Here is a 26,593-nt window from a genome sequence, read left to right as displayed (position 1 = left end):
TCTCACCTCGTCGCGGCGGGGTTCCCGAAGCGGCTCGGCAGAGTGCAAAGGGACAAACTTTCCGGGAAGCGTGAGACGGGAGCGGGGGAGATCCGGGGCCGGCTCGGGGCTGCCCCCGCCCCTCGCCGGGTCCCCGGACGGCGGGCGGCGAACTCGCGCCCCGGGGACGACAGTAGGAGCGGCGCCAGCGGCCGGCGCCCGCCCGGGCAGCGCGAGCTGGGGCGGGAGCGAGGGGCGGGGGACAGACGGGCGCGCGCACGCGGGCTGGCGCGCGCCGTCCCCGAGAAAGGGACCCGGCCTGCTGTTAAAGGGGCAATACCCTCGGGACTGTTGGGGCCCACCGGGCGGGGACCAGGGAACGAACTGCAGACGCAGAAGAACGAGCAGGGCGCCGGCATCCGGGTGTGTTACCGGCGCCTGAGAAACGGGGCAAGTAGGGGCGGGCCTTTGAGAGGACTCAGGCCCGGAGCCCGCGCACGGCGCCGCCTCCAGAGGCGCGCCTAAGGGGCGGAACCTCCCGTCGAGCCCCGCCCAGGGGGCGGCTCAGCCCAGGCCCCGCCCCCAGGCGCGCGGCGCCGGCCGGCTGCTCTCCGAGCTCCAGTCACCGCCTCTCTCCTTCGCCCCGCCCGGCCTAGCGCTCTGGAATTCGCCGGGCAGCTGCCTCAGGTGTTGTGGCCAAGTGCGGTCAGCAGCGGCCAGGCACCCCCGAACGCGCTGTCCCTGTCGGGCCCTCAAGTGCGGCAGCCCGAGCTGGCCCGGTCCGCCGCCTCAGGCCCAAGCCACCCTCGGTCAGGCCCAGGCCGCCCCTCCCGACCCAACCTGGCCCCCTTAGGCCTCAGTGAGTCTCCTCAGGCCACACTGTTATGCTCTTAAGCTTGGCTGTTGCCCAAGGCCTGGCCCGCCTCAGCCCACCTGCCAGTCTCCTTGCCACTTGAGGCCCAAGCCACACCCTCAGGCCTGGCCCTTCCCTCCGTAGAGGGCCGACCCGTGCCCTCCGCTCTCCCCAGGCTCCAGCCAACTCCCCAGCCCAGCCTGATCCCTCAGCTACTCATCTGCCCTGTCTGGCTCCGGTTGCCCTCCAAGGCATTGGCTACTCCCTAGGTCAGCCGTTGAGTACTCTGTCTAGTTTCCTTAAGCCCCTGGCTGCCTCTTAGATCTCGGTCACCCATTTAGACCCAACTACCTGAGGTCTGAATACCCCTCAACTCCCAACTGACCCTTGTTCAGCTTTTCCCCTCTGGCCCTGGACATTGGATTTCAACTCCACTAGTCAACTCTAACTGTCCCATCTGCCACAGCAGCCCTAAATACTCCCCCATTTTTTGCCTTACTTAACTGCTTTCTCAGCCCATCCCTCGTTGCCTTTGAAAAAATACTTGTTCACCTCCAACAGTTTCCAATTCCTCTTTTCTGTCTTTTATGCTGCCTACAAGCATTCTCCTAACTTAGCTTGCGTTCTCACTTACCTTTTCTGCCCACTGCAACTGGCTCTCAGGTCATCTTTGGCTGACCCTAACTGTGGCTCTGTGCCACTAACCTCTCTGCTCACCTTTACCTACAGACATTTCCGACTTTCCCCTCCTTCCCTGTCACCAATGACCACACTTACTTTTAATTAGCCTCTCATACCTGATTTATTTACCAGCTCTCACCATACCAACTACCCACAAGTGCCTCTGCCCGGCTTGTCTCCATCTGTCATCCTCTTTCATTTTATCATCCTATATTGATAGTAAAAGTTACTTAACTGCCGTCTGTAAATTTCACTTACTCTACACATTTGGCTTCAGAAAACTGATTTTTCCTTTATTTTACCACATTCACATTTCCTGTACTCACCATCTTCAGTATGTTCAGCTAATAGAAATGTCCAACACTAGAAATACCTTTAAAACTCTTTCCTCTTTCAGGGCCAATTCATTCTCTTTACAATCTCTAGAACTGCTACTGGTCTCATCTCTATGTCCATTACATGAGTGAATGATTCATTTTCCATTCTCCCAGCACCAATGAGGAGACTCAGTCCAGCCACCCAACCCAGTCCAGTCATCCAGGTGCAGGAAGATGGGGACAACTTCATCCCCTTTGCCAAGTGAGTCCTCCCTACCCAGTGGGGAAGATGGTGAAGGGATGGAGGGAAAATTGCACACCTGGGATCTTCCCTAATAAGAGTAGGAAATAAGGAACAGGATTGATAATTCCTTAATTTATTCAACAAATAGTTTTTGAAAACACAATGTTTTCAGGCTCAGGCACCAGGGATTCAGCAATTGGAAAGATAGGGGTCCTGCTCATAGAGCTTACATTCTAGAGGGAGGAGACAGAATGTGTAAACAAACGAACATAATTTCAACTAGTGATAAATGCTGTGAAAAAAACAAACAGGAGTATCATATAGTGGAAAACAGAATGTCTTGGAGACACAAGTTTAGGAAGGGTGATTGTGAAAGACTCTTTTGGGGAGGTTAGTGTGAGATGAGGTCTGAAAAATTAAAAGAGGCCAGTCTAATAAGAACCAGGGGGAGAAGGAATAGTAGGTGTAAAAAATCCCAAGGAAGAAACAAGCTCTTGGTATCTTCTAGGACCAGGAAGCAGGTCAGTGTAACTGAACCTTAATGATCAAAGGGAAAGTGGAGAATAAAGTCAGTTAGGCAGAGGCCAGATCAAGTAGGACCTTATAAGCCACTGAAAAGAGTTTGGGTTTTACCCTAAGGACAGTAGAAATCAGTGAAAGGTTTTAAACAAGCGAATGACACAAGCAGACTTTTCTTCAACTTTTTTATTATGGAAAATTTCAAACAAATACAGAAGTTGAGATTTACTTCACAACTATCTGAGTAGTAAGAGGCTGGCTGGATGTAGATGAAAATATTATCCAGAAGCTGACTGTAAAGGGCACACTAGGCTGGGAAGGAAATGTTGAATGGGCAGCTGAACCTGAGGTGAGTCTGGAGGCCAGAGGAGGAGCCAAGGATGGAAATATAGATTTGGGGATCATCTGTGTGTTGACTGTATTTAAAGTCATGGGCCTGGGTGAGACCACCTAAGGAGAGGTGGAAATGGAGAAGATAAAGGGCCTGGGCCAAGCCCTCACTCCTTCTAGAGAGCAATAGAGCAGTCATCATTCAATCTGAGGGCTTTGGAAGTGGTGAGCACCATCTCAAACGGCTCTGCACACCCCTCCCTATCTACAAGCGTATTAGTGTTTCTGAGATAGGGAAGAGGTTCTGCTCTCCTGGATCCTTGCATTAACCAAATGAACCTATTTGTAGCTGGGGCCTTCCTCTTTGAGAGCCCTGCTTGCTAGATATGTTTTTTTTTGGTTGTGGGGTATAGAAACTTGAGATTCAGTAAGATCTGAGGTTCAAACAATTGTCAGTCTCCACCCTCACCCCAGCCCCAATCTCCTTTCAAATCAGAGGCCTCACTACCTTCCTCAGCTAAAATGGATAAGGGAGGACATTGCTTGAGGAAGCCTGAGCAGCTGTATGATCCCCTGGGAAGACAGGACTCCTGAATCCCTGGAGCCAGTAGATCCTGTAAGGGAAGAGCCAGACCCAAGCCTACCTTGTCCTGTCTCAGGTGTTCCAGGGTGGTCAGCCGATCTCCACCCTCAAGCTTGCCTTTCCAGAGCCTCAGACTGACGCCCCAGCGCTATGGAGACATCTTCTGGGAGAATCTTCGTCAAAGGCCCAGGTGGGTAGAAATGCAGAAAATGGGGACTAACTGAAGTGGGAAGGTGAGGCTATACAATTTTAAACTACCATAAAGCCTTATAGTAGTAAGACGTATCTGGGGCTAATAGTAGTCCCACTGGCTGATGGTCACATAATTGAGTGTCCTAATGCCAGATAGCTAGGTGGTTGGGAGAGAAACAGAATGGATGGGGGCATCTTCTCTTCACTTAGCTCCCTTTCTGTGCTTTACAGCCCCACCTGCATGGAGGAACAATATGTTTCACCTCTGCCGGTATGACAAATATTCTGCCTGTCAAGACTTTTTGGTTAAAATTGCACCCACTCCCTTCCTACCCCCAAACCTCCTTATTGTCCCTTCCCTCTGGTGTCCTCCAGCCAGTCCACTGGTGAAGCCCTCCTTTCTATGAACTAATCCTTATGAATCAATCCAGATCATAGCTATATTTTTGTGATCTGGGCTTCCCAAGACCCCTGACTCCATTTCAGTCCATGTTCCCCTGAGAGACCCAGTTGTGCCCTCTAGTTCCTTTTCCCCCTGCTCCGGTACAGAGAGCCACTGGTTGCTCACAGACTGGCCTGTACCCCCCTGAGGGTCTCCCACCCCCTGAGATGCTTTTTAGAAGAAAGAGAAGGAAGCCATATTTGATGGGAATGCAGCAGCGACCTGGAAGCATCCCAGCCCGGGTAAGGGCTGTCACTTACCACCTGGAGGATCTAAGGAGGCGACAGAGAATCATCAATGAGTAAGGAGAGACAGTTGGGCTCTGGGAGCCTAGCATAGTTTGGGGACAGGCTCGTTTGAACTAAGGAAGGGGTTGAGAGCTTTGAAAAAACTGAAGATTGGAAATGAGCCATGGACTTGGTGCAATTGAAGCAGAATTTCTATGGTGTGGACAGGAGGGAACTGAGGGATGGAGAGGATGAGCCACATGAGCAGGAAGGAATGGAAACTGGACCATTGCAGACAGCGAAGCACTCCATAGAACTGGAGGAGAGTAGAGAGTGAGAGGTCACCTCTGAGTCCCTGAACTGAAAATACCTCAGACCAAGGGGAGCAGAGAGTTGGGGGTGGAGAGTTGGAAGTCAAATGACAATGCCCCTCAGTCTCAGCAGGAAGTGTTTCAGGGCAGAAGAGTAAGGAATGGAGAGACAGGAAACCTGGCCTCCAGGCAGCCCTTTCCTAAGCCTAAAGTCTCCACAGACTGAAGAAGGCCCAGTGGGGCAGCTCAGGGGCTGCATCTGAGCCCCTGGTGCTTGACAATGGCAGCTGTGGATTCCCCAGCAGCACCGAATACCCTGACCTGGAAGAGGAGAGGGCACTCTATCCACCGGAAGGGAACCACTTTCTTCCTCCTGGCCGGACCCAGGTACAGTTGGAGAGGAACCTGCTGGACTGGTGGAGGGTAACATGGGCATCTGGTCTTGCATGGAGGGACATTGGAAGTCAAAAGCCAAGTTGCATAGCAGGATATGAGAAGCACAAAAATAAAGTAGGTGAGAGCCAGACACGGGTTTGGGAACTAGGAAATCTGGAGAGAGACCTACGTTTCCATTCTTTTATTCTTTTTTCAATTTCTCTCATCCGAACAGCTGCTTTGGTCTCCCTGGAGTCCCTTGGGCCAGGAGGGGTCTTGTTTCTCCAGGCAGCTGAGCTCTCTGGCCTCCTACAGCACTGTCATAGCCCGCAGAAACCCCCTCTGCAACCCTTGGAGAATGGAGCTGCCTGAGGAGTAAGGAGAAACCATGGTGCCCACGTGCTGCCGCTGCCTCGGGGACCCACGACTAGTTCTGGCTGGAATCTACCCCAGTTCTGACATCAAGGCATTTCTTTCCTTAGCCTCTCCCAACTTCCTTTCCCATCCTCTGAATGAGGCATTAACAGTGCCCTCGGCTTCCCATCTCAACCTGTCCCTCTCACAAGACCCCTCAAAGCCTGTCCCCCACGCCCGCTCCCAGGCACTGTGTTCTTTTCTGTTCGGTTATTAAAAAGCAAGAGAATTGAGCCCAGAGTTCTCTCTGTGTGAAGTGGTGATGTGATGGAGAGGTTCATGGGGAAGAGGGCTCCTTTCACCTTCTGGATGAAGTCGGGCTGGGTTCCCAAATTCCAGGAGACATGCCCAGGAGAGAAAAGGCCTCTTGAGTCCAGCGCTCCTCGCCCAGCAGTGGACGGCCGCCCGCGTCCCACTCGTCCGGCCCGGGGTCACGTCAGGGGGCCAATTTCCGCCTCCCGGTCCGCGGAATCCCGACCCTCGGCACGGCTGCCCCTTCTGGACTTCCCACCCGTCAGTCCTTCCGCCAGGCTCAGGACCCGGGAAGCCAGTTCCGCCCAGCACCCCACCCAGAGCCCCACGTGTGCTGACCCCAGGTTCCCTCCCCGACCCCCGATCCCCTTAATTGGGAAGCCCCGCCCCGCCCCGTGCGCCGTGACGTTAGGCGCCGCTGTCAGCCGGCGCTGGGGGGGGTCGGTGTGGGGTAGAATGGCCGCTGCCGCCGTCACCCGCGGGACCCCGGGAGGTAAGAGCCAGGGCCTCTCGCCCGCCTCTCCGCCCCCGCGCCAGGGGGCGCAGCTCCAGCGGCCCGGACGTGGCGCGCCGTGCCGGGGGACCACCGTCCCTCCTCCCGGTTCTCCCCACTCCCTGCTTCCGTCCTCCTCCCCCGCGCCAGGGGGCGCCGCTCGGCGCAGGGCCCCAAGGCGGACCTGTCTGGGTTTCCGGGGATCCCGGCACCCGCACTGCTCCTTGCCCGCCGCGCGCCCGTGGGCGGACTTGCCCCGCAGCTTATCCCGAACATCCATCCGTGCAGGCGGGAGGCGGGTCCTCCCCACCTCGTAGCTTCTTCGGGGACCACCGCCCCGCCGTGGAGGTCCACCCCCGGGCAGGCTCCGCACCCTGGCAGGCTGCCTGGTCCGGCCTGCGCACCTGCGCCCTGAGGCGTAGCCTTTACCCCAGCCCAGGCTCTACTGCGCCCAGCCGAGCACCGATGGGCCTCCTCCCCCTCTCCATTCCCGGACACCTGGCGGAGCCGCGCTGAGAGCATCCTCCAGCTCCCATCTGTTCCCCCAGAAGGGTGGGGGCTGAGGCCGGAGCCTGAGTGGTATAGATGGAGGCCAGGGGAAGCAGAGGCGTTAGAGGAGAGAGATGTGGGGGTGGGGTGGAGAGGGCTGTCAGCCTCTGGGTGGAGGATGGGGTGTCCCGAGGGTGGGAAGCTGGGTCCTGGGCGGTCAGCCCAGATTCTACCAGGCCCTAACCAACCTGGAGGAGAGAGAGTAGGTTAGGATCAGTTATCATATCTGCCCTTTCCCATGGAAAAATCAAATAGAGAAGAAACTCAGGGTGTGTCTTTTAAGGCCTAACTCTCCACCCGGACTTACACCTCCTGTCCTCCCCCAGTATTCACGCTCTCATTTGCCAAACCATCCTCCAAGGACCGGATGCCCTGAATTCCAGCTCCCAGGACTGACCCCACCTCAGTCAGCTTCCTCCAGAGCCCAGGCTGTTGCACCTCTGAAGCGCCTGCCCTGCCAGCCCCTCCCCTCCCCCACCCTGACTGGCTCTTCCTGATTACTCTGTTGTGTGTCTTCCCACTCCTCTTGGCTCCTGGCACCATGTCTGCGTCCTCCCTCGCCTCTCTTCCCTGGCTCTACTCTCACATCACAGACTAGCCTCATCCCTCCCAGATAGCACCACTCCGTTCCGTACCCTCTCCCCTGCTCATCCTCATCCTGGATAGATGTGGGGGCCTTTACCATGACAGTGTTCTCTCCTTTCCCAGCACAGACTCCCCCTCCCCCCGGCCCCTCAGGCCGGGGGTGACCTTGCCCCCTGGAGCCCTCACCATGAATACCAAGGACGCCACCGAGGTTGCTGGTGAGTTTACAGTCCAGACCCCCAGTTTGGGCACAGCTGGTTTTCCTCTCCGCACTGTGGTGCCCCTCTAATTCTTGGATCCCTCCTCTGCTTGTCATCCATTCAGTTTCCCCCAGTGCTTTGGACTCAAGCCCTTTTCCCCCCGCCTGTCACAGGGTGTCAGGAGCAGTATACTAAGCCGTCCCTTCTAATTCTCTTTAGAGAACAGCCATCACCTGAAGATCTTTCTCCCCAAGAAACTGCTGGAGTGTCTTCCGCGCTGTCCACTGTTACCTCCAGAGCGGCTACGGTGGAATACAAATGAGGTTTTCTAGGGATCCTGGGAGTTCAGGGCCCCGCAAGGTCTGGTGGGCTGGAGGTGTGAATGGTGGTCTGGGTATCCACACTCCCAAGTGCAGTGCACTGTTCTAGGCTCTGTGAGGATCAGTCGTAGGAGAGCCATAAAGATGTGCATCTTGTAAGAGCTCACTTCTTGGCATATCTGTCTGGGTAAATATAATATTACCAGCTACAAAGAATTTCTTACAAACTGAGCACCGTGCTGAGCACTTGACCTGTCTCATCTCATTCCATCCTCTGATGATGCTGTAGAGCAGGCAAACTGTAATCATCCCCATGGTATAGATGAGGAATCTGACTGATTTCATGTAGTTTAACTCCAGAGCCTAACTTTTAACCACCACTGGGGCTGGCTCCTTCTGGAGGGCACAGTCCTTATGTCCACCCTACACACCCTACACACCGTGCTTTGCATGTAGTTGGTGTTCAGTCGTTATTGATTTGATTATTTGATTAAAGGAGAACTGTCAGTAGAAGGGTATATGTGTTTATTTTCACTGTAAATGCAGGAAGAGCCAGGGTAGTCAGCAGGGCCTCATGGAGATCTAGGAAGGGATTTGCCTGTATAGGATGGCTAGGATTCCAGAGCCAGAGATGTGTAAGTGGTACTGCAGGCTTGCAGGGCACTAATACTCAGGAGGTGACTGTTCAGAGCATGTTCAGAGATGACTCAATGTACTGGTCTGGTAGGAATGGTAGGTACAATATGGGTAAAAATAGTGGGAACGATGGTTTGATTCCTGGTCTGGAAGAAACCTGAAGTCAGGCTGAGGAATCCAGAATTCCTGGCAGTGTCAGACCATTGAAGTTTTCTGAGTCTAGAGGTGGCACAAAATGGGATTTGGAGAGAGTAAAATAATATGCAGCATGAAGAATGGAGAATGAAGAGCATGGGCCTGGCCCCAAGATAAAGGCCCTAGTTAGGAGGGAGGGAAGGAGAGAGGGTTAGACTTCTGAGATGGAGCCTGAGATCCTTAGGAGGGCAGTGAGCCAGGTACCTGGCAACACCCTCCAGCAGCTGGCAGAGCTCAACAGAGAGGGAGACCGAGGGCATGACTCAGAGGCCAGGCCAAGTTTAGGAAGGGGGCGCCCACCTGAGTGCCTCCTCTCCTATAGGAGATTGCATCCTACTTGATCACCTTTGAGAAGCACAATGAGTGGCTATCCTGCGCCCCAAAGACCAGGTGAGAAAGTCTGTGAAGGTGAGGTATGGCAGGGATCCTGGGTTCTGTTCACAGAACTCGAGGCCAGCCCTTCCCTCCTCAGGCCTCAGAATGGCTCCATTATCCTCTACAACCGCAAGAAGGTGAAATACCGGAAGGATGGTTACCTCTGGAAGAAGCGGAAGGATGGGAAGACCACGCGAGAGGACCACATGAAGCTGAAGGTCCAGGGCATGGAGGTTAGTGAGGTGTCCAGCTCATCCCCACACCCACCCCTCTCCACCCCCTTGGCTGGGTTTGGTGACATCACTGCCTAACAGTCCCTCTTCCCTTCTCACTCACTTTGGTTGTTTATAGCCCCTTCCCTGCTTCCCATTTCCCTCTACGACCCCGCCCACCCTCCAGAGCTTAGGCCCTGGAGGACACCAGCCCCTCACTTCTCTTGCATTTCCCCCAGAGGTCCAAGTTCTGAACCTCTCAGCACATGTTTCTCTTTCCCAAACCACTTTCCTCACCTCAGATACGTTCTTGCCCTGCCCTCTGATTTCCAGATAGTCCCATAGCTCATCTTGAAGCCCTGGCCCCACTGTTCCTTTCTCTCTACCTTCATCAATGACTCAAGGAACCGGGGTTTGAAGGGTGTGGGGAACAGCAGAGGGGCGGTGAGGGTTGGAGAGGAACTGGTAGAAAGACTGGGATTCCTGCAAAGGGACTGAACAGAGGAAGAGTTGGGGAGCAGACTAGCCCTCCCCCCACCAGCCTGTCTCCTGGCAGTGTCTCTATGGCTGCTACGTTCACTCTTCCATCGTCCCCACATTCCATCGGCGCTGCTACTGGCTGCTGCAGGTAAGAACAGCAGAGCTCAGGGAGCCAGGCTCTTGTTGGCTTTTGGGAAATGGGGTCTGGAAGGATGAAGTACAAGGATGTCTAGGTTCTGGGTGTGAAAAGGAGCCTGGGAAGAAGTGGGGGTAGGGATGGAGAGAGCCAGAACTTGGGGGTGAGGTGGGGGCCCGGGAAGCTGAGTCCCCTGGACCACAGACCCTACTGTGCTGTGTGTGTGCCCTTGTGCTCTCAGAACCCCGACATCGTCCTTGTGCACTACCTGAACGTCCCAGCCCTGGAGGATTGCGGAAAGGGCTGCAGCCCCATCTTTTGTTCCATCAGCAGCGACCGGCGAGAGTGGCTGAAGTGGTCCCGGGAGGAGCTGCTGGGACAGCTAAAGCCCATGTGTAAGGCAGTAGGGCTGGGATGACACTCCCAAGGGCCAATGGAAACGGGGGCCTCCCAAAGGGCCAGGGTTCTACACCCAGAGGGGTTTCCCTCCAAGCCAAGAGGGTACTTTTCCTGAGGGGATGCTAGGATTCCTGGTGAGTTCTAAGGTGTTAGAATGTGGAGAAGGGACTGAAGGACAGCTGTGAGCTATGTGTCCCAGCAGTCTTGAGGCTGCTGGCCTCTGTTCATCTGACCAGAAGCTCTGGGATATCTCAGGTGCTTGGAGGAGCCATCAAGGTGATCTAGAGACTGGGTTGTGGGTTCACACAGCACTCCCCTTACTTCTGTAGTTCACGGCATCAAGTGGAGCTGTGGGAACGGGACAGAGGAGTTCTCTGTGGAGCAGCTGGTCCAGCAGATTCTCGACACCCACCCGACCAAGCCCGCACCCCGAACCCATGCCTGCCTCTGCAGTGGGGGCCTTGGTTAGTGACTCCTGACCTTGGAGCTCTCTTCCTGCCCAGCCACACTACTCTTACTCAAGCCAGGGGGATATCTGTCTTGCTAAGATTTGCATGCTGCTTTGCATGTCTTTTGCATATCCCAGCAAGATGCGCCAGATGAAAGAGGTCTTCCCATCTGCCTGCACACTGGCCCCAGCTCCTTTCACTTGAGTCTTGGCAACCTCTGCTCTTTATTTGCCTTCTACTTTTAGCAACTCCTGGCCTCTCCAGCACTACCACTTATACCTAGCCTTAGCTTTATACTACTTGGTAACCCCTTGATTCTGTTCTGTCCATTTTCTATGCCTTCACCTATTTCTCTCAGCTTTGTCCCACTTCCTGAATCTTCCCCTGCAATGCTCCTCCAGTACTGTTTAATTTGGGGGGTGGGGGTGGGGGTGGGGGTGAAAGCGGGAGGAGAAACATTTCTGCTGCCTCCCAGTGGCTACAGTCACTATTACACCTCTGGCACCTGGCAAAATCCCAGGAAATGCATGAAGGCTTCCTGTAAGCAAAAGCTGGGGAAAGAGATGTCTTATCCCTTCTCTCCTCTCCACCCCTTTCCACTCCAGGTTCCGGGAGCCTTACCCACAAGTGCAGCAGCACGAAACACCGCATCATCTCTCCCAAAGTGGAGCCCCGAGCTCTAACCCTGACCTCTGTCCCTCATCCCCATCCCCCTGAGCCCCCTCCACTGATAGCCCCACTTCCCCCAGAGCTCCCGAAGGCACATACCTCCCCATCTTCTTCTTCCTCTTCTTCCTCTTCATCAGGCTTTGCAGAACCCCTAGAGATCAGACCTAGCCCTCCAACCTCTCGAGAGGGTTCGTCAAGAGGAGGCACCGCCATCCTCCTCCTGACAGGACTGGAGCAGCATACTGGCAGCTTGACACCCACCGGGCATTTGGCTCCCCAGGCTGATCCTCAGCCTTCCATGAGCTTGGCTGTGGTTGTAGGCTCTGAGCCCTCTGCCCCACCAGCTCCTCCCAGCCCTGCCTTTGACCCCGATCGTTTTCTCAACAGCCCCCAGAGGGGCCAGACATATGGAGGGGGGCAAGGGGTGAGCCCAGACTTCCCTGAGGCAGAGGCCGCCCTTACCACTTGTCCTGCCCTGGAGCCTGCTGCTGCCCTGGAGCCCCAGGCAGCTGCTCGGGGGCCTCCTCTGCAGTCAGCAACAGGGGGGAGAAGAGGAAACTGCTTCTTTATTCAAGATGATGACAGTGGGGCGGAGCTCAAGGCCCAGGGGGCCGCCCCACCCGTCCCCTCTCCGACTCCTTCCACCCCACCCTCTCCTGCCCCCCTAGAGCCATCTGGCAGGGCAGGAAGAGGGGAGACCTTGTTTGGAGGAGCTGGTGGGGCAAGCGAACTGGAGCCCTTCAGTCTTTCATCATTCCCAGACCTTATGGGAGAGCTCATCAGTGACGAGGCTCCAAGCACCCCTGCCCCAACCCCCCAGCTCTCTCCTGCTCTCGGCGCCATCACGGACTTCTCCCCAGAGTGGTCCTACCCAGAGGTGAGTCCCAGACTCCTCTCCTCCCTCCTCCGTCCCTCTTCCCCATGGTCCGTGACCTAATTTCCCTCAGCTTTCCTTCCTGCTAGTTCTTTTCCTAACCTCTATTTGGACACAGAGTATAAAGCTTCTTTGCTGTTTCCATAGTCTCTCCTGCTAGTCCTTGGCCCCTTTCATCCCCTTTCACATGTTAGTTGTGGCTGGGTGAGTCCCCACGTGCCCAGGGGCTTCATTTTCTTGGTGTCTGCTTCATGGGGAGGGAAAGAGAGGCAGCTCAGCCTGGAGAAGAGATAACATAGCTGGGATGCCATGCAGACTTTGGGAGCTGAAGGCCCATCCTCAGCAGTGGGGCTTTATGCCATCCAGAGAGGAAAGGAGGAGCTATAGCTAGGGCTGTGAGGGCCTGAGAAAAGGACTTCCTCCCGTGATAGTATCTGCAGATTCAGGTAGAGGCATGTTGGGGAGGAGGGTCAGACTAGCAGATATCATCCCACTGAGTCCTGTCCAGTCCCTGTACCCACAGACTGTAGCACATGGCCTGCCACATAGCAGATACTCTCTCAGGGTCTGAATTAATGAATGAATGAGTGAAAGACTTCTCAACAAAGCTTCAGTCACGTGGCTATCTGACTTTTGTCTACAGGGTGGGGTCAAGGTGCTCATCACAGGTCCTTGGACAGAGGCCACCGAGCATTACTCCTGTGTCTTTGATCACATCGCAGTGCCAGCCTCACTTGTCCAGCCTGGTGTCCTACGCTGCTACTGTCCCGGTATGGGGAGTGGGAATAGTAGGGGAAGGGACTAATGTATGGGCACTTAGGACTTCCAGGAAGCACCAGGAACAAATGTGTTGAATTGTTTCTGAGAGCAAAAGGGCTGCACCAGTCCTAAAGCTGAGCCCCAGGCAGATGAGTCTGGGCTTAGGTGTCAGAAGCTCTAGGTTCTGGTCTAAGAAATCTACTCCTTAGCTGACAAGAGAGCAGCTCTCACTAGATACTGCTGGTGAGCAGCTAATTCCCATTTCCCCCATCTTAGTAACAGGGTCATGGTCTCTGAACTCTGATCATGGGGAATCAACCTTAGATAAGTCTGCTCCTTCCTTGGGTCCTTGGTCTCCCCTCCTATGAGGTCAGACATTTGATCCAATGGGTCTTTAACATCCATCCAGGTCCTCTGGCTTAGGTAGAGTCTATCTCTGGCTCCAATCCAGGGATCTCATGAGAGAATGGGAAGAGAGAGATGTTGGTCTCCTCCAGCCAGTCTTGGGACTGAAGGACATTGGCTTCTAGACCTGCTCTGTCCAGTATGATAGCCATTAGCCACAGGTGCCTGTTGAAATTAGCTAAAATTAAAGAAAATTTCAAATTAATTTCTCAGTCATCCCACATTTTGAGTGCTCAGCAGCCACATGGGGCTAGCAGTACCCTATTGAACAATGCAGATACAGAACATTTCTGCCATTGAGGAAAGTTCTGTTGGGCAGCACCGGTCTAGATGCCATTGCCAAGGCATGTCTCTGTCTGTTTGCCACCAGCTTTTTTCCTTACCCTTCATTCGACAGGCAGTGTGGCACTGCCTCCAGAACCACCAAAATGACTAATTGATGGCTTTGCTCTTGCTGAGTGTGTTCGTCTATCTCAGCAGCCCTGTTCCATAGGGCAGGGGAGGAAAGGGGACAAGACCTGAGAAGCAGGGGGTCAGGAGGAAGAGTCCCAGTTGCTAGCCTTGGGACCAGAGCCTGGCGGTTTTATTCTCAAGGCTACAGACATTGAGACCCTGGGATATAGCTCTCACTAGATACTGCTGGTGAGCAGTTATTTCCCATTTCCCCCATCTGGTAACAGGGTCATGATCTTTGAACTCTGATCATGAGGAATCAAGGGGTTTAACCACCATCAGATTGTTTATAAGTATCTCTTGACACTCAGCTTCCAGGCCTTGGTGCTGAATCACAAACATCCTTCACTACAAGGCCTAGAATCCAAGGGGTCTCCGGCCCACAGTAGGTATTAAGTTCTCAAGTGAATGGAGGCCCTTCCCAGTTAGTGCCAAGGACACTGAAGCCAGGGGCCTCTGGGCCACCAGCAGGGAAGTAGGGAGTAGATAGGAAATGTTCATCTGTGGCTCTGACACCAGGGGCCAAAGAGGGAGCCAGGGAAAGAGCCCTTCTCGCTGATCCTGCCCTCCCCAGCCCATGAGGTAGGGCTGGTGTCTTTGCAGGTGGCCGGGCGGGAGGGACCCCTTTCTGCTTCTGTGCTCTTTGAGTATCGAGCCCGCCGCTTCCTGTCACTGCCTAGTACTCAGCTTGACTGGTTGTCCCTGGACGGTGAGTACCTAGGCCTCTGACCCCAAGTGTTGGACCACACCACCTTGGGGCATGATATGCTCCTAGACCCTTGAGGTTCTGGTGGCCACCACCCAGCCCCAACTCCATCCCTCTTCCCTCAGCTCCCACTTCATTGGTCATTTCTGTTTGGTAGCAAACTTCCCTCACCTCCTCTTCCCTGTAAATCTTGGAGCCATCTTTGTCTCTTGCCGTCCCCTCTCCATCCCAAAGGATGGAATCTAGGCAAGCAAGGCCAAGAGGTGGGGAAGCAAATATATATGAGATATGTGTGAGTATATATAGATACATATATATACTTAGACATACATTAAATTTTCTTACTGTTTTTTCTGTATTTATAAAGATAGGTGTTTGTTATAGGAAATTTGGAAATCACAGCAAAGCATAAAGTAGAAAATGAATATATAATATATATGTATAATACATGTGTATATACATTATAACATTACTTGGTGATAATTCACCCCCCTTTTTCTTTACTTTTGTACACACACACACACAGTGATGCACATACACGTACATACACATGCATTTATTTCAGTCTAAAACTTGTTCCTTTTACTGGTTATCCCTGTGAATTATTTCTGTCCGCACCTGCTTCTGTCTTGAGGTTGCTTTTCTCTCTCCTCTTCTTGGTGTCTCCCCATTCTGAGGTCACCTTTTTGAATTAGTTAGTTTCTATCTCCCTGCACCCCTGCTCTCTCCCGTGGGGCTCTGGCCCCTGGTCAGCCTCACTCGTGGAGCCACTCCTTGCACTACACCCAAGTGGGTGTCTGGGCACCCACCTCTGACTCCAGTCTGCCTACCTTGGGATTCCAGCCCCATCTGTCCTCTGTGACTGTCCCTCCACCTGATTTTCATGTCCCTGTGTCTTATGTCTCTCCTGTGGGCCTCCTCCCTCCTCTTCTATCTGCATTTCTCCTTGGACCAGTATCTTAGCTTGCCCCCTTTCTCCTGCTGCTGGTGTGGCCCGTCCCCTGAGCAGTTCTCCTTTGTCCTCTGCTTCACCTTGTTTATCCTTTCCGCTCTCGCACCTCATTATACCTGTTTTCTGCTCATTCTCTACCCTCACACTCCGTCATCCAGTTCTGGCATCCCCACAGCATCCCTAGCCTCCACCCTGTCTCTGTGCCTGTCTTCCCATGGCTCTGATCCCTTTCCACCTCCCTTCCTTTTCCTTGTGTGATCTCAGGAGAGGACAGGTAGAGCTTGGGGGTGGGGGTGATGCTTGCTTATGCACAGGGTGGGAGCAGGAGGAAGAGGACTAGACATGGCTTTCCATCTGTCACCCTCCTTCCCCACCATCCCCTTTGTGGACAGCTGTGGGGGGCTGGGAAGAGGGGGCAATGCTTTTCAAATCACAGTCCCTGGGCTCTTTGGGGCCGTGGTTAACAGAAAGGGGGACCCTGGAATCCTTTAGCCTCAGCATGGGGGACAAAGGTAGTGTCTGGTGCAAGAAAAGCTGGTAGAACTGTTCCACTAGAAGGGAGGGGAGAGAGAGAGAGAGAGAGAGAGAGAGAGAGAGAGAGTGTGTGTGTGTGTGTGTGTGTGTGTGTGTGTGTGTGTGTGTGTGTGAGAGAGAGAGAGAGAGAGAGAGAGAGATCTGGGGCAGCTTGGGGCTGAATGCTGTTTGGGAATTTCTCCTATCTCTGTCTTGGTTCGGGTTCTGGCCCCAGGCCACTGGTTAGTACTAAGAGCCATAGCGTAAGGGCTGTCTTAGGCTGTATGAAACACTGGGTGGGTAAAGGGGCTGCTGTTTGGGGAAGAGGAAAGAAGGCGATTCTGTGTTTTCATGTTCCAGATCCTGGGACAGGCTGGTGTTTAGCGTATCACCTAGACCCTGCCCTCTGAGCATCCCATACCTGTTCCCCCTCAGACAACCAGTTCCGGATGTCCATACTGGAGCGACTAGAGCAGATGGAGAAGCGGATGGCAGAGATTGCAGCAGCTGGGCAGGCACCCTTCCAGGGTCCTGATGCAACCCCGATTCAGGTACTTCCAGGACAAGGGAGGTCTGCAGTGGGGTACAGGGTGGTTCTTCCAAAAGAAAGTATCTTTAGTGTATGACTCTTCTTGCCCTCCTGTCCCAGTCCTCCCTCCTTCTTGACGTCACTGTTCCCACCCCGCCCTGTGGCAAGAGTGGCTATTCTGGGAACCCTCTTGGCATGAAGGCTTCAGACTATTTCTGGTCTGAAGAGGGTGGTGAAGACAAGGGTGGGGGAGGGGACTGGGAGAGTTGGGGCTCAGTGCTCTGTGGGCCCTAAGTCTCTGCAGACTGTGAGAGGACTCTGGGTTCTGAGGGGGAGAAGCCATCAGTGGATATGGCACTGATCTGAGCTGATATGAAGGCTCATGGGCAAGGGTGTGTCATGTCTGGCTGCCAGAGGGGCTGGAGATTGGCTGTGGGAGTGGGGGACACCCCAGAACTCGAACTGAGAGAATTGATGAACCATCAGAAGTCACATGGTGGGAACCTGGAGTGGCAAGTGTGTGGAGGGGTCCAGCTCTAGGAGCTGAGCAGACAGGTGTGGGGTTGCCAAGTCATCCCAAGCCAAGGGACCAGATGCCCAGGTCTCTGCATAAGGGTGTGTGTCCTGCAGGATGAAGGCCAGGGGCCTGGGTTCGAGGCACGGGTGGTGGTCTTGGTAGAGAGCATGATACCACGCTCCACCTGGAGGGGTCCTGAACGTCTGGCCCATGGAAGCCCCTTCCGGGGCATGAGCCTTCTTCACTTGGCCGCTGCCCAGGGCTATGCCCGCCTCATCGAGACTCTGAGCCAGTGGCGGTGAGCAGGAGCAGTGGGGAGGGGCTGGGTAGCCACTGGGACAGATGTGCAGGGGACTGAGGAGCTGGAGGACCTGGAACCCTGTCAAAAGGGAGCTGTGGTCACTGTGGGAAGAGGGGCTGGAAGAGGACTTGCACCTGGGGGAATTTCAATATCCCCACTGACAACACTGACTTCTTACACTCCTTATTCATCTCTCTGACTGCCTCTGCCTCATCCCACTGACTTTAGTGCTTCTAGACAGCTTGCTCCCCAGTTCCTTCAATTCTGTTCCTACTTTGCATGCTTTTCCCCCGACTTGTCCCTTTCCCATTCTCTCCAGGAGTGTGGAGACCGGAAGCTTGGACTTAGAGCAAGAGGTTGACCCGCTCAACGTGGATCATTTCTCTTGCACCCCTCTGGTGAGGATGCTTAGTTCCTGAGTGCATGTGCAGCAGTGAGCAATAGGAACAGCACTTCAAAGGGAAGACCCGTTGAGGGATGCAGGAGAGGAGTGGGGAGGGCTAGCAACTGAAGACCTGGCCATGGGAGGAAGGGCCTCGGTCCTCACCTCCAACCCCTTCCTCCTCCTCTCTGCCCCACAGATGTGGGCTTGTGCCTTGGGACACCTGGAAGCTGCTGTGCTCCTTTTCCGTTGGAACAGACAGGCGCTGAGCATTCCCGACTCCTTGGGCAGGCTACCCCTGCCCGTGGCTCAATGCCGGGGTCATGTGCGCCTTGCCCGCTGCCTTGAGGAGCTGCAGAGACAGGAAACTTCAGCTGAGCTCCCACTTGCCCTGTCGCCACCATCCTCCAGCCCAGACACTGGTAAGAGTTGGCCCTAATCTTTCTAAGGGAATATGGGTGGGAGAATAGGCCAAGGGAAAGCTTACAGGTGTGAGAGTGAGAAGAGGAGGTAGGGATGGGAGATAATAGTATCAAGACTGGTTGGAGGAGGCAGGGAGACTTGAGTGGCAGATGGCTCCTGCTGCCCTCCCCCTCTTCCCTCACCTCACAGGTCTGAGCAGTGCCTCTTCACCCTCAGAGCGTTCCGAAGGCACGTTCTCTGTCACATCAGCCTATTCTAGTGCCCCGGATGGGAGTCCTCCCCCTGCTCCTCCGCCAGCCTCTGAGATTACTATGGAGGAGATGGTCGTCCCAGGCCAGCTCTCCTCTGGTGCCCTGAAGGCCCCCCTGCTCCTCATGGACTATGAAGCAACCAACCCCAAAGGGCCCCCATCCTCACCACCTCCTCTCCCACCAGCCCCAGATGGTGGGGCTGCTCCTGAGGAAGCTGACAGCCCACGGGCTGTGGATGTGATCCCGGTACTGTTCAAGTGGATGGAATTGTGAGGGTTGGAACTAGAGTTGGGTATACGGATGGGATGCTGCTGACTTGCTCAGGAAATAGAATCCAAGTCCAGCCTCTGTTTGGGAAGAAGGAGCCACTTGCCCCCAGCTTGGGGCAGGCAAGGGAACCCTTTGCTTTAGCTCCTGTCAGAGCTTGTGACTCAGAAGTCATAAGACATCAGAAGTTAAAAATTCTAGGGACTGTCTTGTTCAAGCTGGGTTGTAGGGATTACCTGTTGATCTACAAAGAGACAAGGTCCTTGGGGAACCAGAGTGGGGTCAAGTGAAGTTGGGGGGAGTGTGGAGCAGAGGTGGCAAAATGGAGGTATTCGGCAATGACCTGGGGTGGGGAGGAGGCCTGCATATGGTAAACATGAGAAAGTCTTGCAGCATGAACAAAAAACAGTATCTTTGAGAGAGAAGTGCGATTCTCTGCTAGAATCTGGGGACATACTGCTTCAGAAAGGCTAGCAGGTTAATTGGGTAGCACTGTACATCCAAAAACTTGGAGAGGTAGTCTGCATTCTGTGCTACAGGCTTCTGGGTTGCAGCAAAGGCATGGCTGGAGCCGTTCAATAGGCTGTCGGTGGTTGGCAAGCAGTGAACTGGTTCTTGGAGAACTGAAGTGCGGGTGGAGTGGCAGGCATGGCCAAGCATGTGGGGAGGGTGTACTGATTAGCTGGCACAGGCCAGGCCCAGGTGGGGCAACAGGCACTTAGTCTGGAAAGTAAAGTGCTTCATTTGCTCAGCACCTCAATCTTCATTTGGAGTGTGTCTTTCCTATATTTTCCCCATCTCCCCACAGAGTTGTACCCCCAAGTGGGAGCCCAGTAAGCATAAATGAATGAATCTGAAACTGGCTGAGAAAGACAGGGTTAGCAGGGACACCATCCCTGAGGCCTCATCATCTGTGTTGAGAGCAGGAGCAGGATAGGCAGTGGACTGCAACTACGGCTTCTGCAGGCCAGGAACATCTGGCAGTTGGGGCCCCTCAAGGCTCACCTGGCTTCTCCTTCATCCAGGTGGACATGATCTCACTGGCGAAGCAGATCATCGAAGCCACACCAGAGCGGATTAAACAAGAGGATTTCATGGGGCTGCCTGAGGCTGGAGCCCCAGTGCGGGAGCGGACAGGGGCCCTGGGACTCAGTGAGACTATGTCCTGGCTAGCCAGCTACCTGGACAATGTGGACCATTTCCCCAGCTCAGCCCCTTCCAGGTGACCAGCTCAGGACAAAGCCTCCAGATTCTTCTTCAAAGGAAGATAGGGGGGAGGGAGGAAGAAGGCTCCCCCATAGCCAAAGCTCCTTTCTGCTCAGGCCCCAGGGCCTTTGAAAAGGGGATTAGAATGGGCTGATAAGCTCTAAAGTCACTCTCCAAGCTCTGCTGCTGAGGATACGCCTTCACAGTGGTTCCTAAGTGGAAGAGGAATCTTAGATGCCCCATGGCACCCCTATTCCCTATCTCCTACAGCGAAATGCCCTTTGAGCGGGGTCGCCTGGCTATCCCTCCAGCACCTTCCTGGGCCGAGTTTCTCTCTACATCTGCCAGTGGCAAGATGGAGAGTGATTTTGCCCTGCTGACACTTTCGGATCATGAGCAGCGGGAACTGTATGAGGCAGCCCGAGTCATCCAGACGGCCTTCCGAAAATACAAGGTCAGAGGGCTAGGGGATAGCTCAAGGGATGAATCATATGATCTTGAGTCAGGGGAGACTGGGGGCTCCCAGGGGTTTGGGAGGAAGAGCAGTCATCCCGACAGGTCTCAGATGGGGTGAAGAGTTAGGGCCCCCTGCAAGTTGGAAGGATCCGTCAGATGTCTGTTTGGTGGGCCGTTGGGTGCTGACACTTCCTTCTCCCTTCTTAGGGCCGGAGGCTGAAGGAGCAGCAGGAGGTAGCAGCAGCTGTGATCCAGCGCTGTTACCGGAAGTACAAGCAGGTGAGACCCTTCTCTCTCCAAAGCATACCCCCCAACCCACACCATCATTCCAGCCCAGAGCACCCAGAATGCTGCTGGAGCCCTAACTCCCCTTCTCTCTCCACAAGCTGACCTGGATTGCACTTAAGGTATTAGGCATGAGATCTGGGTGTGAGGTTGTGGTGATTCAGCCTCTCTGGGAGTATGTGGATTAGAGAAAGAAACTTGCATCAACTGAACTTGGGGTGCCCCTCAGGGGTTTAGGTCTCTGTCCCTCCATTTCAGCCCCTATCTGTCCTCCCACCCCTGCAGTTTGCTCTCTATAAGAAGATGACCCAGGCGGCCATCCTGATCCAGAGCAAGTTCCGAAGCTACTATGAACAGAAACGATTTCAGCAAAGCCGCCGAGCGGCTGTACTCATCCAGCAGCACTATCGCTCCTACCGCCGCCGGCCTGGGCCTCCCCACCGGCCCCCGGGCAGCCTGCCTGCCCGCAGCAAGTAGGGGTCCAACCTCCAGCCCTCAAGCACTTCGTGGCCCTCCACAGCACCCATGCCCACCCCCGACATCATCCTGCCCGCCCTTGCCTGATGAGGTCTCTAAGGGGTTGAAGCCCAGGGGATGCCTGAGGTTTCTTCTCTTTTATTTCTACCACCAGAGGCTCCTTTCTCACCAAGAAGCAGGACCAAGCAGCCCGGAAGATCATGAGATTCCTCCGGCGCTGCAGACACAGGTACTCATTCCTTCCCTTCTCTCACTGGATTTTGCCCTGCCACCTCCCCCACCCCACCTCCCCGATCTGCGGGTCTCCTCTGACTCCTTCCTTGACTCTGCAGGATGAGGGAATTGAAGCAGAACCAGGAGCTTGAAGGGCTTCCCCAACCTGGACTGGCCACCTGACCTCTCCACCGCCTTTCTCACCACCTGGGGGCCGCTTCTTGCAGTCTTAAAAGGGAGAGAGCTCTGTGGGGGAAGGGGAGCCCCCCTGTCGGCAGCTTTCCCGGTCACTTATGTCGGAGCCCTTCCTAGGTCTCCACCCTCCTCCCCTCCGAAGTGCTGAGCTCCCTCTCCCACCTCAGCTCCCCCACCTCTCTCTGATTCCCTACGGGTCGAACCCCCACCCCTTTTGGCCCCTGGCTCCACAAGACCCACGCCCCACACACCTGCATCTTCAGCAGTGACCTCCGGAGCCCTGCCTGCCCCTTCTCCACAGCTCCCTCCCTGCCTGCACCCAAGGCGGCCCCTTCCCGACTTGCCTTATTTATTTGTTCGACGCGTCTCTGAATGTATCCACTTCGGTCCCACCTCTGCCTTCGCTGCGCGCGCGCCCCTCGTGTTTCAGGGCCGACCCCACCCTGATTCCGCATGTTTGTGTCTGTTTCCTACCTTTCCGGCTCTGTCTTCCCCGTCTCCCCGACTCTGGCCACCAATCTCGGGGCCAGAGTGGGAGGTTGTATATAGAAACGCGTTGCGGAGTCCCGGCCCCGTCCCCCGCGGGGAGGGGGCTTGTACATAATGTAACATACAGAGTATAGTGAAGAATCTATTTACGGCGCCTCGGGGAGGGCTGCACGGCCGGGCTCCATGGTTCCCTGGCGCGGTGGGGGCCTCCTGCCCTCTCCACGAGCACTTTCTACTTGTGCATGGGCTTGGTTTCTACGAATTGCCATTAAACATCGCTGCACCACCCAGCCTCCGGCGTTTCTCTGCAGGGGGCGGGGCGGGCGCGTGGTTTTCCGCCTCCGACGCGTTTCCGGCCTTAAAGGCCTTTCGCCCTTCCCTTTAAGACGCACCGCCCTCTCTCAGTCACTCCCAAGATGGCGGACCTACTGGGCTCCATCCTGAGCTCCATGGAAAAGCCACCCAGCCTCGGTGACCAGGAGACTCGGCGCAAGGCCCGAGGTGAGGATCCCAAATCCACAACCGCCTTTCTTCGTCCGGTTCTCAGGACCGCACTCTTCCCTCTTTGGGCAATGCCGCCTTCTGAACCTTGAAGGACCCCTCACAGGCCCCTTCAGAGACCCCCAGAGTCCGTAATAGGGCTGCCGACCCGCCCGCTGTTCTTAGCGGACGATGATTGGCTATCTGAAGCCTAGCGCCAGCCTCCCGTATTCTTCCTCACCCTGGCCTTCCACAGTCCTTGTTTTCAATTTGTCGACCGGCCCGCCTGTCTGCTGCTGGCGTGCTCTGATTGGTAGGATGCCAACACCACCCAACCACTTGGTGTTCCTCCGGCCCTCGGCTTGCCTTCAGATTCGAAGGCGGGGGCGTGTTCGCCCGCTGGGCTTCTTCCACCTCCGGCCGGAGAGGCCTGTACCCCCAATCCCCATTCTGATTGGGTCTACTGCATGCCCATCCTCAATCCTTTCACCTCTATTGGCCATCTCAATTTAAAGGTCTCCCTGTTAAGTCTTGTCCGGCCTTCTTTTGGCCCAGCCCTTTCGATTTCCTTAGGCCCTCCTACTTGGTTTAACCCCGTCCCTTCTGCTTCCCTCGAACTCTCCTCTCGCCTGTAGCCTCAAGTTAATGGTCGGTCCGGGCGGATCGTTGATTGGAGGGATGAGAATGCTCTTGCCGGGTCCGATTGGCCGTAGTCTCGCCTGTGCTCTCCAAGTAACTTCCAAGCCGGCGGTCTCAAGTTCGGCTGCCAGCGTAGGGCGCGGCCGGCCGGGCAGTGTGGGCTTTGACTGGGTAGCTCGCGCTGCGGCTTGTGCATGAGTCTGGCAGAGTGATTGCCTTGGAAAGGACCCCATCTCCTAGCCCTACCGGCCCGAAGGGCGTCAGGGCCGGCTGGCTGCTTTCAAAGTGCTCGAGTGCTGCCGAATATCAATACTATCGAAATATCTCCCATTATTTACTGACCGGGTTGTTAAGGGCCAAGGGTACCTTGCAGGAGCCCACAATCTGAAGCATTAATGAAATGGTCACACAGAAGTTTAATAACCAACTTGATAAATGCTCTGAAAGAAAAGTAATTGTTAGGAGGGCGTCTACCTAGGGGTCCTAATCTAGCCTACAGTGAGCTGAGATCTAAAGAATAAATAATTCAGTAAGGGAGGGAGAGCAAAATGTTACAGGCAGAGACGTGTATATTTGAAAGGCCGATGAAGGAGGGAGCATAATAGAACCTGGGAGTTGAAATAATTTACTGTTCATGTGGGGTTCACGAATGGCAGTTGACAGACTAGAAAGTTAAGGTTGAGAGTTGTCACTTGCCTGAGATCAGCAGGTTACTAAGTAGCAGGGTTTCAAACCCAGGTATGACTTTTAAGCCTATCTTCTTAAACATAATCTTATGCCACCTCCTCAGATGCAGAGAGAAGATTCAGACCAGTTAGGGAACAGTCAGTAGCCAAGATGGGATGCACTGATGGTGAGACCCTTGAGGTCAGAGTGATGAGAGCTCCTCAGCTGTCAGGCCCTGGGGCCACAGAGAATAACTGGATAGAATATGAACAGGGTCCCTGTCTTCTAGGGACTCATAGTCTGGTGGGAGAGACAAGCAAAAAGTTAACATTATGTTAGTTCTCAGCAGGTGCTAGAGTGTCTGAACCAAAGTGCTTGGGCCCCAGAGGAAGAAGTAACTGAGTCATGGTGGATTTCAAAGTTTGCAAAGGAGGAAAAGCATTTCAAGCAGAAGGAACAACATGTACAATGGCATGGAGTGGCTAGGAAAAAGGGAAGAGGTTCAGTGCAGATGGATCCTTTGGAAGGATTCAGATCCTTTGGAAGAAGTGGGCCTTAAGGGTATAAAGGATTTGAAATGGCAGGAGAGAGTCTAGGGGACATTAAGACCAAAGGGTAGAGGTTCCTTTGCAGTCCACCCTGGACACTTAACCTCCAAAGGAGAAGGGTGTTAAATCAGCCATTTCTGTATCATCCTAGCTGTAGAAGTGAGAAGTGCAGGTGTTACAAAATATAGGAAGTTAAATAATTTCCTGTTTCCTATGTAGACAGTGAAATGATAAACTCTTCGAGCCCAGGAGTTAGCCTCTTCTTACCTCCCCAGGTGCTTTGTAGTTCTTTGTTGTATGCATTTTTTTTTAATTTTGTTAATTGGTTTCCCCAGTGGGGTTGGGAAATGGGGTTAAACATGATTCTAATCTTTGTTACTTCCACAAGACTGTGAACTCTTAAAAGGCAAAGCTATTTCTTAATCATCTTTATGGTCTTGGGCCTAACACAGTGCCAGGTATAGAGTAAACATCAATAAATGCTTGGTGAATGGACAGTAACCCTACCTTCCTGGCCTGACCCTTTCCAGTGGACACCAGACCTCCTTACAAACTCTCCCCAGCCATGCTTCCACCCTTGGCCTCATGCTGCCATTTCTCACCCCCAGAGCAGGCTGCCCGCCTGAAGAAACTACAGGAGCAAGAGAAACAACAGAAAGTGGAGTTCCGTAAAAGGGTGAGAGCAATTGGAAGGATCGAAGGCAGCCTCAGGAAGGACTTCTAATAAGTTAGAATTGGAAGGTTGAGGACTCAGTTTTTTTGAAAATGTCATGAGACAGTTGGAGCCCAGAAACCAGTGGCATATGGAGTCTGGGAAAGATGTGGGGAAGCAAAGGCCCATTGGCCCAGCTGGGGAGAGGGATAGTGGCGTGCAGCCATCATCTCATACCTTCTTCCCTTTTCCCTCTCCCAAGATGGAGAAAGAGGTGTCAGATTTTATCCAAGACAGTGGGCAGATCAAGAAAAAGTTTCAGCCGATGAGTAAGATTGAGAGGAGCATACTGTGAGTGTCTCTGGGCCAGGGGCCAGGGTGGCACCCAGTGGGGAATCCTCGAGAGGAGGGTGCTAGGCCCCCCGTGGCTCTACATAACTCTTTCCCCTCTGCCTTTCCTTCCCAGACACGATGTGGTGGAAGTGGCTGGCCTGACATCCTTCTCCTTTGGGGAAGACGATGAGTGTCGCTATGTCATGATCTTCAAAAAGGTGAAGGCCTGAGTTCCCCACTTTCTCGTTTTCACCTGTACCCCCATGGGGGTGAGGAAAGAGAGAAAACATGTATATGGAACCTTGACCCCATCATTCCCTTCTTCCTCAGGAGTTTGCACCCTCAGATGAAGAGCTGGACTCCTACCGTCGTGGTGAGGAGTGGGACCCTCAGAAGGCTGAGGAGAAACGGAAGCTGAAAGTGAGTTCTACCCAGCAGCCCATCACCTGGGAGGGGCTGGGGTCAGGCCCCTAAGCACTGGTGCCCTACCTCTGCACCCCTAGGAGCTGGCCCAGCGGCAGGAGGAGGAGGCAGCCCAGCAGGGACCCGTGGTGGTGAGCCCCACCAGCGACTACAAGGACAAGTACAGCCACCTCATTGGCAAGGGGGCGGCCAAGGATGCAGCCCACATGCTACAGGCCAACAAGACCTACGGCTGTGGTGAGGCTACAGTGGAGTCTGGGGAGGGCAGGGAGAGAAGCAAGGGGTGGGGAGAGGGGAGGGGATCTCCCGGCCACAGCACAGGGCTCCTAGGCCCTCCCCACCTTCCCTCTGCTCCAGTGCCTGTGGCCAACAAGAGGGACACACGCTCCATTGAAGAGGCCATGAATGAGATCCGAGCCAAGAAGCGTCTACGGCAGAGCGGGGAAGAGTTGCCACCTACCTCCTAGGCATCCAGCCACCTGAGGCAGGGCAGTGGGGGACAAGGTTGCTGCTATTAGAACCCATCCTGGAGCCCCACCTCTGAACCACCTCCTCACAGCTGTCACTCAGGCTGGGGCAGGTGTTTGATTTGTCACTGTTGGAGCTTGGCTGTTGTGTGTGTGGTATGTGTAAGTGTGCATGTGTGTGTGTGTGTGTGTGTGTGTGTAAGAGTATGAGTGCACAGGTGGGTATTTAATCTGTATTATTCTCTGTTCTCCTTGGACTTTTTTCTTTCCCATGGGGCTGGGGTCACTTTACATTCAATAAACAGTTTGACCCAA

The 26,593-nt window shown here is 54.4% G+C and overlaps 4 protein-coding genes and 1 long non-coding RNA gene across 24 annotated transcripts in view; 3 read left to right on the top strand and 2 right to left on the bottom strand.

Annotated features, from left to right (window-relative positions):
• Positions 1–285, bottom strand: part of KIF1C (kinesin family member 1C) — a 22,667-nt gene extending 22,382 nt beyond the window's left edge. For both annotated transcript variants that reach the window (XM_017657519.3, XM_017657520.3), the window contains exon 1: positions 7–285. The gene's annotated coding sequence lies outside the window, so the exon portion shown is untranslated. The remainder of the gene's footprint in view (positions 1–6) is intronic.
• INCA1 (inhibitor of CDK, cyclin A1 interacting protein 1) overlaps positions 1–5,762 on the top strand; it is a 6,012-nt gene extending 250 nt beyond the window's left edge. Inside the window, exons 1-8 of one of the 7 annotated variants that reach the window (XM_037026899.1) lie at positions 524–838; positions 1,008–1,101; positions 2,005–2,092; positions 3,583–3,696; positions 3,930–3,969; positions 4,248–4,441; positions 4,900–5,065; positions 5,289–5,762. In XM_037026899.1, coding sequence (XP_036882794.1) covers positions 2,010–2,092; positions 3,583–3,696; positions 3,930–3,969; positions 4,248–4,441; positions 4,900–5,065; positions 5,289–5,432 — 741 coding nt within the window. In that variant the 5' untranslated portion in view covers positions 524–838; positions 1,008–1,101; positions 2,005–2,009 and the 3' untranslated portion in view covers positions 5,433–5,762. Of the gene's footprint in view, positions 1–294; positions 403–523; positions 839–1,007; positions 1,102–2,004; positions 2,093–3,582; positions 3,697–3,929; positions 3,970–4,247; positions 4,442–4,899; positions 5,066–5,288 lie in introns of those variants that run through there. The other 6 variants (XM_037026901.2, XM_037026900.1, XM_017657537.2 and 3 more) reach the window with 6 other exon arrangements.
• LOC118974002 (uncharacterized) lies at positions 5,211–6,536 on the bottom strand. 2 transcript variants are annotated; one of them, XR_012130520.1, is made up of 3 exons: positions 6,397–6,536; positions 5,770–5,965; positions 5,211–5,421 (listed from the first exon to the last, which is right to left on the bottom strand). It is a non-coding gene; the product is annotated as an uncharacterized lncRNA (long non-coding RNA). The 2 variants fall into 2 exon arrangements; XR_005063578.2 differs by lacking the exon at positions 6,397–6,536 and having other exon boundaries at positions 5,770–6,032.
• Positions 6,124–22,356, top strand: CAMTA2 (calmodulin binding transcription activator 2). Of its 10 annotated transcripts, none has more exons than XM_017657525.3 (24): positions 6,149–6,212; positions 6,647–6,791; positions 7,470–7,564; positions 7,766–7,869; positions 9,020–9,087; positions 9,170–9,305; positions 9,776–9,912; positions 10,231–10,295; positions 10,629–10,763; positions 11,354–12,294; positions 12,935–13,061; positions 14,483–14,617; positions 16,515–16,630; positions 17,239–17,423; positions 17,746–17,824; positions 18,008–18,230; positions 18,421–18,728; positions 19,775–19,971; positions 20,226–20,409; positions 20,619–20,690; positions 20,798–20,818; positions 20,982–21,169; positions 21,328–21,402; positions 21,506–22,356. In XM_017657525.3, the coding sequence occupies exons 1-24, from the start codon at positions 6,176–6,178 to the stop codon at positions 21,567–21,569; spliced, it is 3,837 nt and encodes a 1,278-aa protein (XP_017513014.1). In that variant the 5' UTR covers positions 6,149–6,175; the 3' UTR covers positions 21,570–22,356. The 10 variants fall into 10 exon arrangements, with proteins under 10 accessions (XP_017513017.1, XP_017513014.1, XP_073091066.1 ...); XM_017657521.3 differs by having other exon boundaries at positions 6,151–6,212; positions 9,826–9,912; positions 10,142–10,295; XM_017657522.3 differs by having other exon boundaries at positions 6,152–6,212; positions 9,841–9,912; positions 10,142–10,295.
• Positions 21,586–26,593, top strand: SPAG7 (sperm associated antigen 7). 3 transcript variants are annotated; one of them, XM_037026904.2, is made up of 7 exons: positions 21,586–22,571; positions 25,012–25,079; positions 25,318–25,406; positions 25,522–25,606; positions 25,719–25,808; positions 25,892–26,048; positions 26,142–26,593. In XM_037026904.2, exons 1-7 carry the CDS (start codon positions 22,487–22,489, stop codon positions 26,276–26,278), a joined length of 711 nt encoding a protein of 236 aa, XP_036882799.1. In that variant the 5' UTR covers positions 21,586–22,486; the 3' UTR covers positions 26,279–26,593. The 3 variants fall into 3 exon arrangements, with proteins under 3 accessions (XP_036882799.1, XP_017513028.1, XP_036882800.1); XM_017657539.3 differs by having other exon boundaries at positions 21,593–22,571; positions 26,169–26,593; XM_037026905.2 differs by lacking the exon at positions 21,586–22,571 and adding an exon at positions 23,143–23,282.

Source organism: Manis javanica, chromosome 4 (genome assembly GCF_040802235.1).
Source record: "Manis javanica isolate MJ-LG chromosome 4, MJ_LKY, whole genome shotgun sequence".
Classification (NCBI taxonomy): Eukaryota; Metazoa; Chordata; class Mammalia; order Pholidota; family Manidae; genus Manis; species Manis javanica.
Note: the sequence above shows the minus strand (reverse complement) of the source record. Positions and strands in the feature narration are given on the sequence as shown.